Source organism: Epinephelus moara, chromosome 22, assembly GCF_006386435.1.
Source record: "Epinephelus moara isolate mb chromosome 22, YSFRI_EMoa_1.0, whole genome shotgun sequence".
Taxonomy (NCBI): Eukaryota; Metazoa; Chordata; class Actinopteri; order Perciformes; family Serranidae; genus Epinephelus; species Epinephelus moara.
In genome coordinates, this window is record NC_065527.1 from 31,828,447 (window position 1) to 31,842,572 (window position 14,126).

The following is a 14,126-nucleotide window of genomic DNA, read 5'->3' on the forward strand; positions in this document are numbered from 1 at the left end:
TGTGTCTACGCTGAGATATATGTGCGTGTTTCATTTAACCGGTGTTTAGGTTACTTGTCGGACACAATAAAAATGATGGACTGACTTCCGCTCGCAAGTAGGGACAAACTCTCGCGAGAACCTTGCTACTTCCTCTTCGCACGGAACATACTTCCAAGATGGTGAGTACATTTTCTGTTAACCTGGAGCAGTTTGGAAATCCGTAATCATCTAGCTTTAATCTCACTCGATTTTTAAAGTCAGACCACAAATAAATCTTATACAGTTTGTGTGAGCGGAGTTATGTTGAATTGTTGGCATATCAGTCGCAGAAATGGACGTATTTGCACAATTTACAGACAGCGCTGAGATAAGGTGTAATGACTGGTTGTAGCCAACTAACGTGAATGGTTGAATGTTTTCTGTGTTGATACTTAAACGTTACATATGTTCTGTTTATTCACGGTTTAGCAGAGCTGTAACCGGATAGCGCTTATAACGTTACCGGTGTTATTAAAGGTTGAAAAAACCTTCATAATGGAAGGCGGCTAGCTGTAAAAGCTAACTAGCTTCACGCTTTCCAACGACTGGGTTTTAGCATGTTGGGATAGTCAGGTTAGTAGACTAAGTTTATGTTGTTGGTGTAAATGCGCTGGTAGCCGGGTCAGCTGAAGTACTTCAGTGTTTTAGATTTGCTGGTTAGTCAGCTCCATTGGTCTGAGTCGTTTTGAAGGGTTTGGAGATTGACAGAAGTTAGTGTTTAGAGAAGCTACAGCTCTTGCAGGTTTGCTAACTGGAGCCAAAAGTGTTAGCTACAAATGCACAGACATTAAACTTTCAGTATCTGACCCACTTTACCTCCTTTCAGACTTCTAACCCTTGGTAAGATGCATGTCAAAAACATTTTACAGAGCTTTACAAAGTCTCAATGTTGGGGCATTTATTTTGGCTCATTTTTGGGTCTTGCAGATGGTAATGTTAGCAGTAGTAGCAGTGCTTTTCTTGTTGATGAAGTTAGTGTCTTCAGCTTCAGATCTGGTCAATTTTTAAGCCTCCGTTGTCAGCAGCTTTTGATGGTAAATGTGCTTCCAAATTAGGTGAAACCAACTTTCACAGGTCACATATTGCTTGATCACACATTTAACTGGCATGTTAAAGTTAGGGTTGAAATTGCCCAGGGAGGATTCATAAGTGCAAGTATTTACTGCTATAGCACCAACATGTTACCATAAATGTCTCTGGTTTGATTAGGTATTCAAACTTGTATTAGTGATCAATAACTGGCTATGATACGCAAGGTTGCTAAGGTTTATGCTCTCTGTTCTCAGTCTCTGGTCATTCCTGAGAAGTTCCAGCACATTCTTCGTGTTCTCAACACGAACATTGATGGTAGGAGGAAGATTGCCTTCGCCATCACTGCCATCAAGGTAAGGTCCTCTCTGAAATACACCGCTTTGTGCGATGGTCATGTGCATTTACTTATAGCTTCTTTGTATTTTCAGTGTCAGACTGATGGGTAATTCTTGATTCACAGTATATAAGCATGGATGTATTTTCAGTTAATCTGTGAAATTGCATGTCTCAAATGTTTTATTTTGTGCATTAGACATTCATCTTGCTTATTGGGCTAAAATGACATTTAAAATCCCTATCTGCTTGTTTCAGGGTGTTGGCAGACGTTACGCTCATGTTGTCCTGAGGAAGGCCGACATCGACCTCAACAAGAGGGCTGGAGAGCTGACTGATGATGAGGTGAGGAGAAGCTGCAGTCTGTAGAGGGCTCTAACAACAAAACTAAACAAAGCATTATATTAATTTCTAAAGTTTAAAGTCTCTAAACTGAACTTTCAGTCAGAGACAGGGTTTGCTTGTTTCGTTGTGGTCTTGAAAGGTCACTACTTGTAGAGGCTACATTGTATCATGTGTTTACTGTTTAAGTCTGAGGAAGATGATCTGTCATGATCAGGTTGTGTTTCTAATTTTTAATTTTTATCACATTTTATTTATTTTCCAGAAAATTAACGCCCATATTTGTTTTTCAGGTTGAGCGTGTTGTGACCATCATGCAGAATCCTCGCCAGTACAAAATCCCTGACTGGTTCCTCAACAGGCAGAAGGACGTCAAGGACGGCAAATACAGCCAGGTAGGTGACCGCCAGAAAATCATTTGTTCTGTTGAGTCATTGTAAGTTCAGAAGAATCCAAAAACCATGATGAAATAATATAAATTGTCTTTAGAGTAATGTTGTGTTAAAAATAAAGTCTTGAGTGATTTCACCATATGGCACTACATGTCTCATCACAGCTGTATGACTGATAAATTACAAGAAAGGCAAAAAAAAGTTTCAGTCGTGTTTGTTTTTTCTGTCAGTTCCCAGTCGCATGTATTGAGCCTCTTCACTGCTGATTTTTGCAGATAACTATTTTAGCTGTATGTCAGTCAGACACAAATGACAGAAGCTGAAAGTATATGCAGTGAATTTAAATAATTTGTTTACTGTTACATGTTGTGGTGTTAATGGTTGAGCAATGTGTCTGATAAATACCCAGATGTGTTTATACAGAGCAGGAATGTGATTTCATGCTTCCATACATGCATCATTTGTTTGTGGTATGAGATGACAAACCTCTGACTGCTGCTGCGTCTTGTTTCAGGTTCTCGCTAACGGTCTGGACAACAAGCTGAGAGAAGATCTGGAGAGGCTGAAGAAGATCAGGGCTCACCGTGGTCTCAGGCACTTCTGGGGGTAAGAGATTTGATCCAGTCTGCAGATTGGACACAATTATTTAGTCCAAAGTGGGACGAACACCAAGTCTCTGCATCGAATCGTTCTCTTCACCAGTGGTTGTGCTGTTACTTGACGAAATTAGTATGGTTGACCACGGTAGTTTTGCACCATCGTGCTGGAGGCATTGTCTGTACGGGTTGTCCGTCCCATTCTGGCAAACCCGATAAGCTCAAAAGTGCCTTGAGGGAATTTTTTTTCACATTGGCACAGACGTACACCTGGAGTCAAGGCTAAACTGATATAGATTTTGATGGTCAAAGGTCACTGTGAACTCATGTTCATCCCATTCTTGTCAATGTGAAATTTCAAACGCCTGGAGGGAATTTTCTTAAATTTAGCACAAACGTCCATGTGGACTCAGTGATAAGCTGATAAGAACTTGGACCTCACAAAACACGTTTTTGCCATAACTCAAGAATTCATACTCTAATCATGACAAAATTTCACACACATATCTAACAGGATAAAATGATTAAGCTGCGCAGTGACCTTTGATATCCAAAAGGTCAACTTCACTGTGACATCATAATGTTCTGCATAAGAACACTTTTCTGGCCATTAATCAGCAACATATCTCAGGGACAGAAGGGCAGACATTTGGTCAGATACTGAATTGGTGACACTAATCTTGGTTCTCAACCTTGAAACTGAGCTGATTGTGTAGATCATCTGTGCTGCTGGGGGGAAGGTGTAGGTGAAGTATTTGTTTAAAATGTTTATCTCTGCAGCAACATCCAGGTTTGAAGCGTTGTCTGCTGTTATTGCTACATAATAGTCTGGACAGATATGGCTGTAAAAGGCAACCTGACTGGTTGGCGGAGGAATGCAACCATCGATAAGTCCAGTATAAAAGTACAATTATCTTAGCTGTCGTGGTGCAGCTTTTCCCTGAGCTGAAGTGTGTTTGTATCTCTGGGAATGTGAAGCTTTGCAGTGCAACTGCTAAGATTTCATGTGTGTAACATCAGGGAGATTCACATTTCTGGGTCAATAGAGGAGATTCATTGCAGAGAGAGCCTGTCCTGGAAATACTTGAAACCAAAGGCAGAAAGCTGAACTAGCTGCTTTTCTTATTTTGGGAGTTGGGATACCAGTTCTGTCAAAGCATTACATTGGAGTTAAATTAGTCAATGACTGTCAGGAAGAAAAAAGGCATCTGATGTATTTGGTTCATGCTGTGCTGTTAGATTTTTCTAGCTATTACAGCTTGTTTAACAGAATAAAAAAAAAACCCGACACATTTTGCTATGTTTGAGGTTCTAATTTTAACTCTGTCTTCTCTTTTCCTTCCAGTCTGCGTGTGCGTGGTCAGCACACAAAGACCACTGGCCGTCGTGGTCGCACCGTTGGTGTGTCCAAGAAGAAGTAAACTCCCCTGCCTCCTTTGTTTCAATAAAACACCACAGTTGACAAAAAATCTCATGGTCCTGTTTAACTTGTTTTATAACACTGGTTTGCACCAGTTTTTGCATCTTGGTTTCTTGGATATTACTTTAATACAGTCATCTTAAAGAGGTCATTTGGTAATGTAATAAGCTCCTTCCATGAAGGTGGGGGGCTGCTCATGAGTCAAAAATGAAGCAAGACCACCCTCTGTTGGGTGTAATCACAGGTGTGCACTTGACTGCACAAAAAACTCCTTTACTAAACAAAATATGTAAAATTTGGATATCCCAGATAGAAATACAGTTTGCAAAATGGCTTAATGGCACCTGAAAATAATAAAGGACAAAGGAACAGATGAATACAACATCGATACTGTTACTGTGAAGCAACTTGCACAGTTACTCATAACTGGCTTGATCAGAGCATCAATTTCAAACACGCACACTTTATACCATATGTGTTCGTTTTTTAGTTTATTGTGCCGCATTGCTGATAGAAGGATAGATTGTAATTATACAACAGAAGAAAAGGAAATCATCATACATCATTCTTAATATACAAATATTTCATAAAAACTGAGGTAAGCTAGGAAAAACATGGCTGCAAGAAATAAAGTGCATAAAGACAGAAATGAAATAAGTCTAAATGGTAAAGAACCCAGGTTGGATCCAACTGAGGGTTATGGCTTTAACAGACGGTAACACCCTGTGAGCTGAATTTAAGGAAACATTTTCATGCAAACTTACTAACCAAACACTTGGTGTATTATAGGAGAGAAACAACAAGGTAAGGTGAGTGTTGAAGCTACATCTTTTAAGGTGATAAATGGAAAAAATGTGTATACCATAGTAAAATATAGCAGGAAAGTTTAAGGTACCTGCACACATCCTTGAAGCTCCTGTATGGAAGCCCATTTCTGCCATTGTGATTTAAAAAAAAACTTAAGTACTAAAGTATTCCAAACTAATGAATTTGTTAGTTAAAATAATGAGAAACTCAAAATAATGAGTTACTTGTAAAAAAAAAAAAAAAATTATCAAAAAATAATGAGTTAGTATGTCATAATAAATTAATTCGTCCAAATTACTATAACATACATTTGTCATAAGAAACTCAAAAATGACTAACTTATCTCAAAATTATGACTTAGTATTTAAGAAGAAAAAAAATAAAAACAATACTTAGTCATTGTCATACCAATTCATTTTGATTAAGTTTCCCAGATACTAAGTCATCATTACAAGAAAAGCTGCCCATTATTTTGAAATACTAAGACAAAGTTTTTGATTATAACTTAACAGGATATTTTTTTAATCCCACTTGCAGAGATGGGCTTCCATACTTTAAAGTTACACAATAAAGGAATAAAACAAGCAAAGGACCTGCTCATATCCTCTTCATAACGAGGCTTCTGAAAACAAACTACCTGACATCTCCTCTTTCAACCAACTAAGATATTGCTCCTAAAATGTGTAGTCACCTTGCGCTACCCCAGTGCATGCTGGGAGAGGCTCCAGCCCTTAACAGGATAAACAGTTTAGAAAATCAATAGATGCACTGGCAGAACTGGGAGTGACTGAACATTTGTGTCTTGAAGCTTATGCGCGTTACAGCTGTGTGTCTTAATGAAACAATACTAAAGTTTTAGTTAAGTTTCGACTGTGTAAGGCAGCAATCAACAGGTCCAGCTGAGAGCGGACCAGCAAAGCAGCAAAGAACTTCAGTCATGTTCATAAAAATTACATTATACAAATATTTCATAAATAGATTAATTCAGACATTAAATTTAGATGGAATTACTTATAGAAACTTATAGAAGACAACTTTTTTTTGCTTTACTATTCTTATTTTCACTGTGATATTACTAGAGAAGAGGAAGATACCTAAAGTCATGAAAGCAGAAAGAAAGCAGAAACAAACAAACAAAATATGTATGGATGCCTATTTCTGCCAGGAAAGAGAAGAATGAAGGAATTAAATGAAATGAACACTTCTTCTAAGTCAAAATTGTTTGGTCAAAATTTGGATTACTGTATCAAAATTATGAGAAACCAATTTTTGGTTTTACCATCTCATCTCACCATTCCCCATATTTTTACTTTCAAAATTACATTTAAGTATACCATAATTTTGGCACACCGTCAATAAATTTAGATACTATTTGAAAATTTTGATTAATTTAGACCTAAATTAAAACCTCGTAATTTTGACTGACCATGAGAATTTCTTATCATATCTAACTTTACATCTTTCTTTCTTTTCCTGGCTAGAACTGACCACCACAGGTATTAATTACCTTAATATAGTTTGTCAATTTTAATATTCAATTTTGCAAAAAGACGTACATAAACTAGTAGGGCTGCCCCTTAATAGTCAACCAAACTTAGTCGAACACAGGCTACTTAATAACATGTCGGGCAGGAAATCCAAAGTGTGGGATCATTTTGAGAAGCTGAAGGACAGGACAGGAAAATTCTTAGTCAGGGGCAGCCCTAAAAATTAGACAAGTAAGCATTTGGAAAACAATCCAATTTGGAATTACAGCGGAAACTTAGTTCTCATTTTGGCACCCATAATAAATAATTTCAGATATCTTCTCTCTTGACATTGAACAGCTTTGTCTCTTTAATTGTGTGAAGTTATTAATTTTTTTTAAGTAATAAAATATTCAAACTGATGGAAAAACAGAAGCCAACGAGTTGCAGAAGCTTCATATCAGGAGAAAACAAAGGAAAAAGTCCGGCTTGTAATCTCCAGGTCCATCGGCCACAGTGAGTTCCAAATGTCCCTGATAAATGAAGGTGGGTAATTTATCAAGGTAGCTTATAAATCCCTCTTCAGAAATCAGGTCAGTAAGACTCTTTTAATGCCAGTAAGTTAAAAAAACAAAGATATGCTGATAATAAGCTGTGAGATTGCAGCAACTGAAATTCCACCTTCAGAAGAACGTGTGGTTGGAGCAGAGCAGCACTCTGCTCGGAATCATCCCACCCTCTGTACAGGAGGAGACTTCTGTGGTGGTTGAGGAGGTGGTTGTTGTTGTTGGCTCTTGGTGAGAGCGTAGTAAAGCTCCAGAGGCTTCCTCACCTTCCAGTATTTCTCATTGACCAACTCCAGAGTCAGAGAGCCGTTCAGCGTCTGAGAGGGAAGGACAGAAGGAAAGGAGATAGGCAAAGGATATTAAAATTCACACAACACAGATTTTATATGAACAATTTCTTCAGTGTATCTGTAAAATAGAGAAACATTGCATCATTTCCAGAGCGCCACAGCCAATTCCATTTACCATGATTGTACTGAGCTGGAGGCACACATATCTGAAAACTCTGAGAGATACAGCAACAGGTAAGAAGAAAATGTGACCTGAACAGAGCAGTGTTATTTGTGTGAATATCAGCCCTGGACAGTTGGAGTGCAGCAGTGTGTGGTGTGCTCGTGCTTCGCTTAATGCAATGAAAAGCAGTTGTCAGTGCCAGTGCCGGTTTCTCACCAAAAGCTACATTTTACAAGATTACAGTGAACACATCATGAGAACGTTATAATTTACTTTCGCCCAATACTTATTCTTGCTTAAGAGTTTGAAAGCTTTACAATTTAAATCAATGCAACCTCTGCAAGCTGTTTGTTGCAGCCACCGGCTGCTCAGAGGTAACTATAACTAGCTGCTGACTGCTAACAGCTAACTTAACTAGCTCTCCTCCTGCTGATTTCATGTTCTTTCTTTCCACATCCACTCCTCTCAGTAGTATAGTGGTAGTTGAGTAGGCATCAGAGGCCTTTTTTTGTTTTGACATGATAATGATACAGCGTGTTTCAGAGTTCACGTGACGTCAGATAACTCGTCCATCTCCCCCAGAGAGCAGGTAAAGTGTAAGGAGCTGGGGAGGGGCAGCAGGAACCTAGACAAAGGCCACTCTTTTATTTAGGTTTTGCTATGTAGTTATGTTGCTGTGGCCTTATGTAGTATTTCAAAATAACAGTGGTAATAGTATTTGATTTTTTTTTCTTCCCCCATTAGTGGCACCCCCATGGATGATGGTGCCCTTAGCATTCGCCTATACTGCCGATTCCCAGGGCCCGCCCTGGCCATCGTGGTGGTGCAGGGCAAGCCACTGGAAATCAGTGTTGTCACAACACTTAAATTTCAAACTTTGACTCATTACCTTGAAAAATGTCAATAAAAATATCAATAATATCATACCACAGAGAAAAATTGACATTTAGGGCATAAAATCAATTTTTTTTTATCAAAAGATAAATATAACAAGGCTATGACATGACAACAACTTATATTTTCTTGATAAGTGGCAACAAACAGCAAAATGACTGTAGTAAACATTAACAATAAGAGAGAGTGAGAAATCACAGCTAGTCCCTGTGTATGGCGTCAGGACACCATTACTCCACTATAGACTCACAGGCCACTTTATTAGGTACACCTGTTCAACTGCTTGTTAACGCAAATAGCTAATCAGCCAATCATGTGGCAGTTGTGATGGACATTTTCAAACAAATCAGTTGAAGTGTTTTGGTTGTGTCACTCACAGAGAACTGTCCTCCTCTTGTCATGATGTAGATGGTGTACTGTTTCTCACTGATGCTGCTCAGACTGCACCCCTCTCCACTTCCTGCTGGTCCTCCAGCTTCTCCACCTCCTGCCTCCATTTCCTGTCCTGCCCCCTCCTCTCTTCTTCTGTCCTCTGTCTCTCCGTTGGTCTGTCTGTCCTCCAGGGCAATGCGTAGAGCGAGGTATTTAGACAGATGGTCCACTGTGGCGTTGGCTGTCGTCTTCACATATCTGGAAGAACATTTGAAGAGAAATCAGGGAAAATAAAGGAAAGACATTCATATGGGCTCTTGATTTAAGGGGACTCACACAGCACACATTTACTGTTCACCTGCTTTTAATTTGCTTTAAATCAAAGTTAAAGGCCATTTCTTATCGGAGCAGGGTTTTAAATGTATTGCAAACAAACTGTACTCATGACTTTATCAACAACTCAGAATTGAATGACTGATTTAGACCAAATTCTTGGTTTCAAAGGTATCAGTTTGGGTAGTTCTCGAGCTAAAAGTAGAAATCCTAAATTCCCCCTAATTTGTGGAGTTGCCACTAAAGTAATCTTCATTTCAAAATGTGCCTTTATGACCCATAAGTACAAAGACACTTTTTTGATATATTCTAATGGGCTTTTTCTGTCTGTTATAGGTAAAACCTGGTATATAAGGTTCAGTGTATGTGTCTCTGTGTCAACATTGTGGATTCTATTAAATGTTTAGATTCTGCAGCTATAATTAATTGACATATAATATGAATTTAACAGCATCCAGTCTGACCTGGTCTGGCTGTAGTCCTGGGCTTGGACCAGCTCTGGGTGTGGTCTTAACACCAGCTCAATCTCTGATGCCGGCCCCTCTTTGTGGCGTCTCAGCGGAGGCGTGGGGCTGCCACTGTCTGCCTCAGGCCCCGAGCCGTCGTCTGATGCCCGCGGACGCTTGCGGCTTGGCCCAGCCTCTGAGGGGGTCTGACCAGAGGGGTGAATGGTGTGGGAGGGGGCAGAGTCATGAGACAGGTGTGAGCGGGCATCACCGTTATCTTCCCCACCACTGAAGGTGGTGTTGTCACTCTCTTGAGCCGGCTTCTTCACCCGGTGGTTCCTGCAGGGTGGATGCAAACACAAATTTCTGGTTAATATGTTAACAATCTGCAAGCGACCCCAAGCCGTCTGCCCCTCTCCTCCCCCACCTCTCAGACCTGTAGCGGGCCTGCTGTCGGAGCCCCTCCTCGATGCTGGAGCTCAGTGCCTCCTTGTTGTGCAGCCTGTTGAGTCGCTCCAGGACGCGGCGTTGGTGGGCCTCGTACTCGTCCCGGCTGGGGTATATCTTCGAGATCAGCGCGTCAAAGTTTGAATCTCGGCGAAGCGAACGCCTGGAGACCAGCTTCTTCCTGCAGGTTGGACATTCTTTGTTCCTGGGGAGGGAGGAGGACAAAACAAGCACATTGTTGTCAGCTTTGACTCTGGTGATTCAAGTAGCTGATTCATCCAAAGAACAAATGACGGCGAGTTAATGCTGTGCTGTGCTCACCCTGATCGCAGCGCAGTGACGATGCAGTCAGAGCAGAAACGGTGCAGACACTCTTTGGTCGTCATGGTGTTCTTCAGCATGTCCAGACAGATGGGACACATCAGCTCGCTGTGCAGGGAGCGAGGAGACACCGCCACCTCTGTCCCATCCATGATCGCCAGCTAAAGACAAACACACACGTTTATTATTGTACCTATGAGGACATCTACTGTTCACTGTTACCTCGTTTTATGTTGAGCCTAATACAACAATGACAGATGTATTTTTGGACCAAATCCTGTGAAAGAAAGAAGGATCACAGAAATCATATTAGGCTGATTTTCATGATGGAAATGGTGAAATTTAAGATCCATCGATCACTGGGACGCTGGAAGAGACTGAAGACAAATACAGGAGCGTTTTTCTCACATTCATTCTGTGCTGTTCTGTTCTATACTAAAAATGGATTGATGACAAACATTCAAACTCAATGATGTATCTGCTGATATATTTTGTGTTCGTCATTGCTTTTAAAAATTGTGGCAATTTGTAAATTGTAATTGCACACGCGCACACACACACACACACGCGCACACACACACACACACACACACACACACACACACACACAAATGTTTTACCTGAGGGCTCCTGTGTAGCTCATACAGACTTAGCTCCCAGGTTTTGGTGGGCGTTTGGATGTTCACCGGAGCAGCCATGACGACTGGTTCCTACGATCCTCACTGGGCCACGAGAGAGAGAGAGAACACACACACACACACACACACACACACACATGAAAACTGTACACTCGTACCTGTGAGGACCTTCAGCCCCTATACATCATACCAAACACAGACATGACCTCAAAATCTATTGAAGTTCTCTAACACTGAACAGTCAGTAAGGTCAGGGGTGAAAAGCAATGCTTATTCTTAGCTAACCTGCTGTAGTCTCAGTCAATAATTCTTGACGCATTCACTAATTACAATCCAGTTATATAATATGTATGATTCTGAAAAGGGCCACTGCATTATAAATACTTTTTATACTGATACTTCAGTCCAATCCATATTTATTTATAAAGCACATTTAAAAACATCATTAGTTGACCAAAGTGTTGTACAATAAAAAAAATCATAAAAACAACACAGGAGGAGCATAAAGACCATAAAAAAAGACACAGAGACCATAGAAACAACACAGTAGAAATGCAAAGACAGATTTAAAAGACAACAGGACAACAGCACAGGGAGGCAAGGCTCATGATTTAAAAGCCAGACAACTAAATATTTTAGATTTTGATGTTAATACTTCTGTACAGAAGAAAGATTTTGAGTGCAAGACTATAACTTGTGAAAGAGTATTTTTACACTGTAATATTGCTACTATTAGTTAATAAAAATACTGAGTACTTCTTTCACCACTGGCTTTGTGGCATTAAAAAGGAGGGAGAACAACATTTCATAAAGCAGGGGTGTTTAACATTGGCCACAAGGTCCAATCCGGCCCAATGGATGACTTTGCACATCTAATATTGATGTACTTATGAAGTCTAAAATGTGTCAGGTTTCAGGAGCAGGTTAAAAAGTGAGTATCATACTTCATGTTAAGTGCTCCTTATGGGGCTTTTTCAACCCGACCAGAATACAGCTCTCTGCAAAATTATGATTCCTTATTATGGTCACATTTTAAGATATTAAACCTTATGCAAAGTATTGTCAATCAGCAGGTTCAGTACAAAAGAATCTGTATCAGACTTGTATCATATAACAGTATTGGTGAAACCCTCTATTTAAGGAACTGCCAAAACTTTTGAAAATTGTTTGTAAGGCAGGGGATGACTTAAACTGATTCATCGACAGCTTGCACTTTAGTTTGGTGTGGTTATACCAGCATTACTAAATAGGAGTGGAAATGTATGGAAAAATGCACATGTAATGACAGTGAGTAGTAGACTGACTGAATGTTGAAACACTAAGACATAGCCTACTGTTGAGATTTCACTAATTTATCTTAAGACATCTCAGGCTGTTCATCATCGCTTTTGTAAATTGACATTTTCAGAATATATTTATATATAATCCTGACACTAAAAGAAAGGGAATCATTTAGAACCCCTGTCATTAGGTCTGGGTGGAAACACTAACCTGCCGTGTAAAGTGACTAAAATAAACAGGGTACTCCATAGAAAATTATTTTTTTTCCCAGCATTGTATCCAATAACACACACACGAGCTACTCATAATGCTGCATGGTCAATCTCAGGCCTTACTTTTGAAAGTACCAATCGTTTTTTTAATGGAAGATGGTTCATATACGTAACAGCGATAACGGTTTACGTTAACACACTCAACAGCAAACTTCCTGCAGCGACAAAACAGAGATTCGTCACAGCCGTTTCTATCAGTAAAGAAGTTTGCAAAGTTGTATTTGTGTGCAAGATTTAGAAGTTAATAGCAATATATTATTTATCCTCGATGGGAGCTTTAAATTAGACTGAAGGGCAGGCAGGAAATCAAACTAGAGACTCACCTGACGTTAAACTGACGGACTGCTGACCTGAGGAGACCCCTTCCCCCCTACACAAACACAAACACAGCCGCCCAAAACTAGTAAATAAATCACTCTAATAACACACTCTGGTGATTATATTCTTACGCAGCCGGCAGAGTGTTTTTAGTTATGGCTGTGTCTCGCTTGAAGACGAAAGAGGACAAAAAAAACACATTAAGAGCGCAGCATTTTTCGAGCCCCAGCTACAAGCTATCGCTAGCTGTGGCCATCTTTCTTCTTCGTCTCCCCGGAACAATTCGCGTTTCCCCGGCTGCTCGGCAGACGCATCGCCCCTTTCTCAGCGACAGTGACCCTTAGCGGCATGTCGGCACATTACAACAGAAAACAATTACAGATTTTCAGGTACTTGTACTTTACTTGAGTGTGTCAGTTTTATGCCACTTTACACTTAAACTCCAACAGCTGCAACATGAAAGTGACAGACGCATTAATGCAAAAGTTATTATAATTCATTTATATATATATTATTCTGAAAAGAAGGGGAAAGAAGAGAGAAAGAATATATATTTTAATCCCTGAGGGGAAATTCAGTTTTTCCACTATGTTGTTGTTTTTTTCACGTTTTGCTGCATGTTTTTTGCCCGTCTGCATTGTGTTTCTTGTTTTTATTCAAATTATTTTTAACCGACAGCTCAGCGTGCTTCCTGTTGTCATTTATCTTTTGTTGTATTTTCAGTGAATGCCAGTTTAGTTCTTTCATGAGCTTTTCTCCCCCCTTTATTTTAATCATTGTCTGTTTTTCCTCCTCAAGTTGAGGGGAGATCCGTTTGTATAAGCTGGAGGCTTTTTGACATCTCCTGATGTATTTCTTATTTTTTCTATTTTACTCACCAGATTTTATGCAGTTTTTAGTGTGTGCAAATAAAATAAATACATACAATGTTACACACTACATGCAGGCCCGAAATACGTACACATGCACTTAATAGAGTGGTCCAAGGATGACTTTTTTTGTAAGCTAATGCAGAAGTTTGCGTGGCCTTGGTTCCCTCGTCAAAAAGCCAGTGGAAGTTTTCTATTGGACTTTGGATTATTGCAAAAAAAAAAAAAAAAGATACTTACATGTTTTGTTAAGTAAGAGAATCTTCACTAATGAACACCACTTTTATGACTTTTGAAGCCTAAATGCAACTGTCAGAAGTAAAAAACTAACGTTAGACTATTGACTATTTAAACCATGGTCGCGTGACTTAATGTTACCACCACAACAAGACTGTAAAGCTGTGGTCGGTGTGATAACGCTCTGTAGTGTCATTGAGCCACTTCTTAGCAAACGCCTTTTTTAAGACTCATACAGGCTTCAAAAATCATGAGTGGGGTATTTCCTAA

The 14,126-nt window shown here is 39.7% G+C and overlaps 2 protein-coding genes across 4 annotated transcripts; one reads left to right on the forward strand and one right to left on the reverse strand.

Moving 5' to 3' along the window:
- Positions 1–29: 29 nt before the first annotated feature.
- rps18 (ribosomal protein S18) lies at positions 30–4,185 on the forward strand. The gene is made up of 6 exons (XM_050034774.1): positions 30–161; positions 1,308–1,406; positions 1,645–1,731; positions 2,022–2,123; positions 2,635–2,726; positions 4,062–4,185. Exons 1-6 carry the CDS (start codon positions 159–161, stop codon positions 4,135–4,137), a joined length of 459 nt encoding a protein of 152 aa, XP_049890731.1. The 5' UTR covers positions 30–158; the 3' UTR covers positions 4,138–4,185.
- Positions 4,186–4,206: 21 nt separating this feature from the next.
- Positions 4,207–13,027, reverse strand: LOC126383954 (E3 ubiquitin-protein ligase RING2-A-like). 3 transcript variants are annotated; one of them, XM_050034730.1, is made up of 7 exons: positions 12,756–13,027; positions 10,862–10,951; positions 10,242–10,402; positions 9,901–10,125; positions 9,492–9,812; positions 8,700–8,952; positions 4,207–7,292 (listed from the first exon to the last, which is right to left on the reverse strand). In XM_050034730.1, the coding sequence occupies exons 2-7, from the start codon at positions 10,937–10,939 to the stop codon at positions 7,137–7,139; spliced, it is 1,194 nt and encodes a 397-aa protein (XP_049890687.1). In that variant the 5' UTR covers positions 10,940–10,951; positions 12,756–13,027; the 3' UTR covers positions 4,207–7,136. The 3 variants fall into 3 exon arrangements, with proteins under 3 accessions (XP_049890687.1, XP_049890688.1, XP_049890686.1); XM_050034731.1 differs by having other exon boundaries at positions 9,910–10,125; positions 10,862–10,963; XM_050034729.1 differs by having other exon boundaries at positions 10,862–10,963.
- Positions 13,028–14,126: the final 1,099 nt, after the last annotated feature.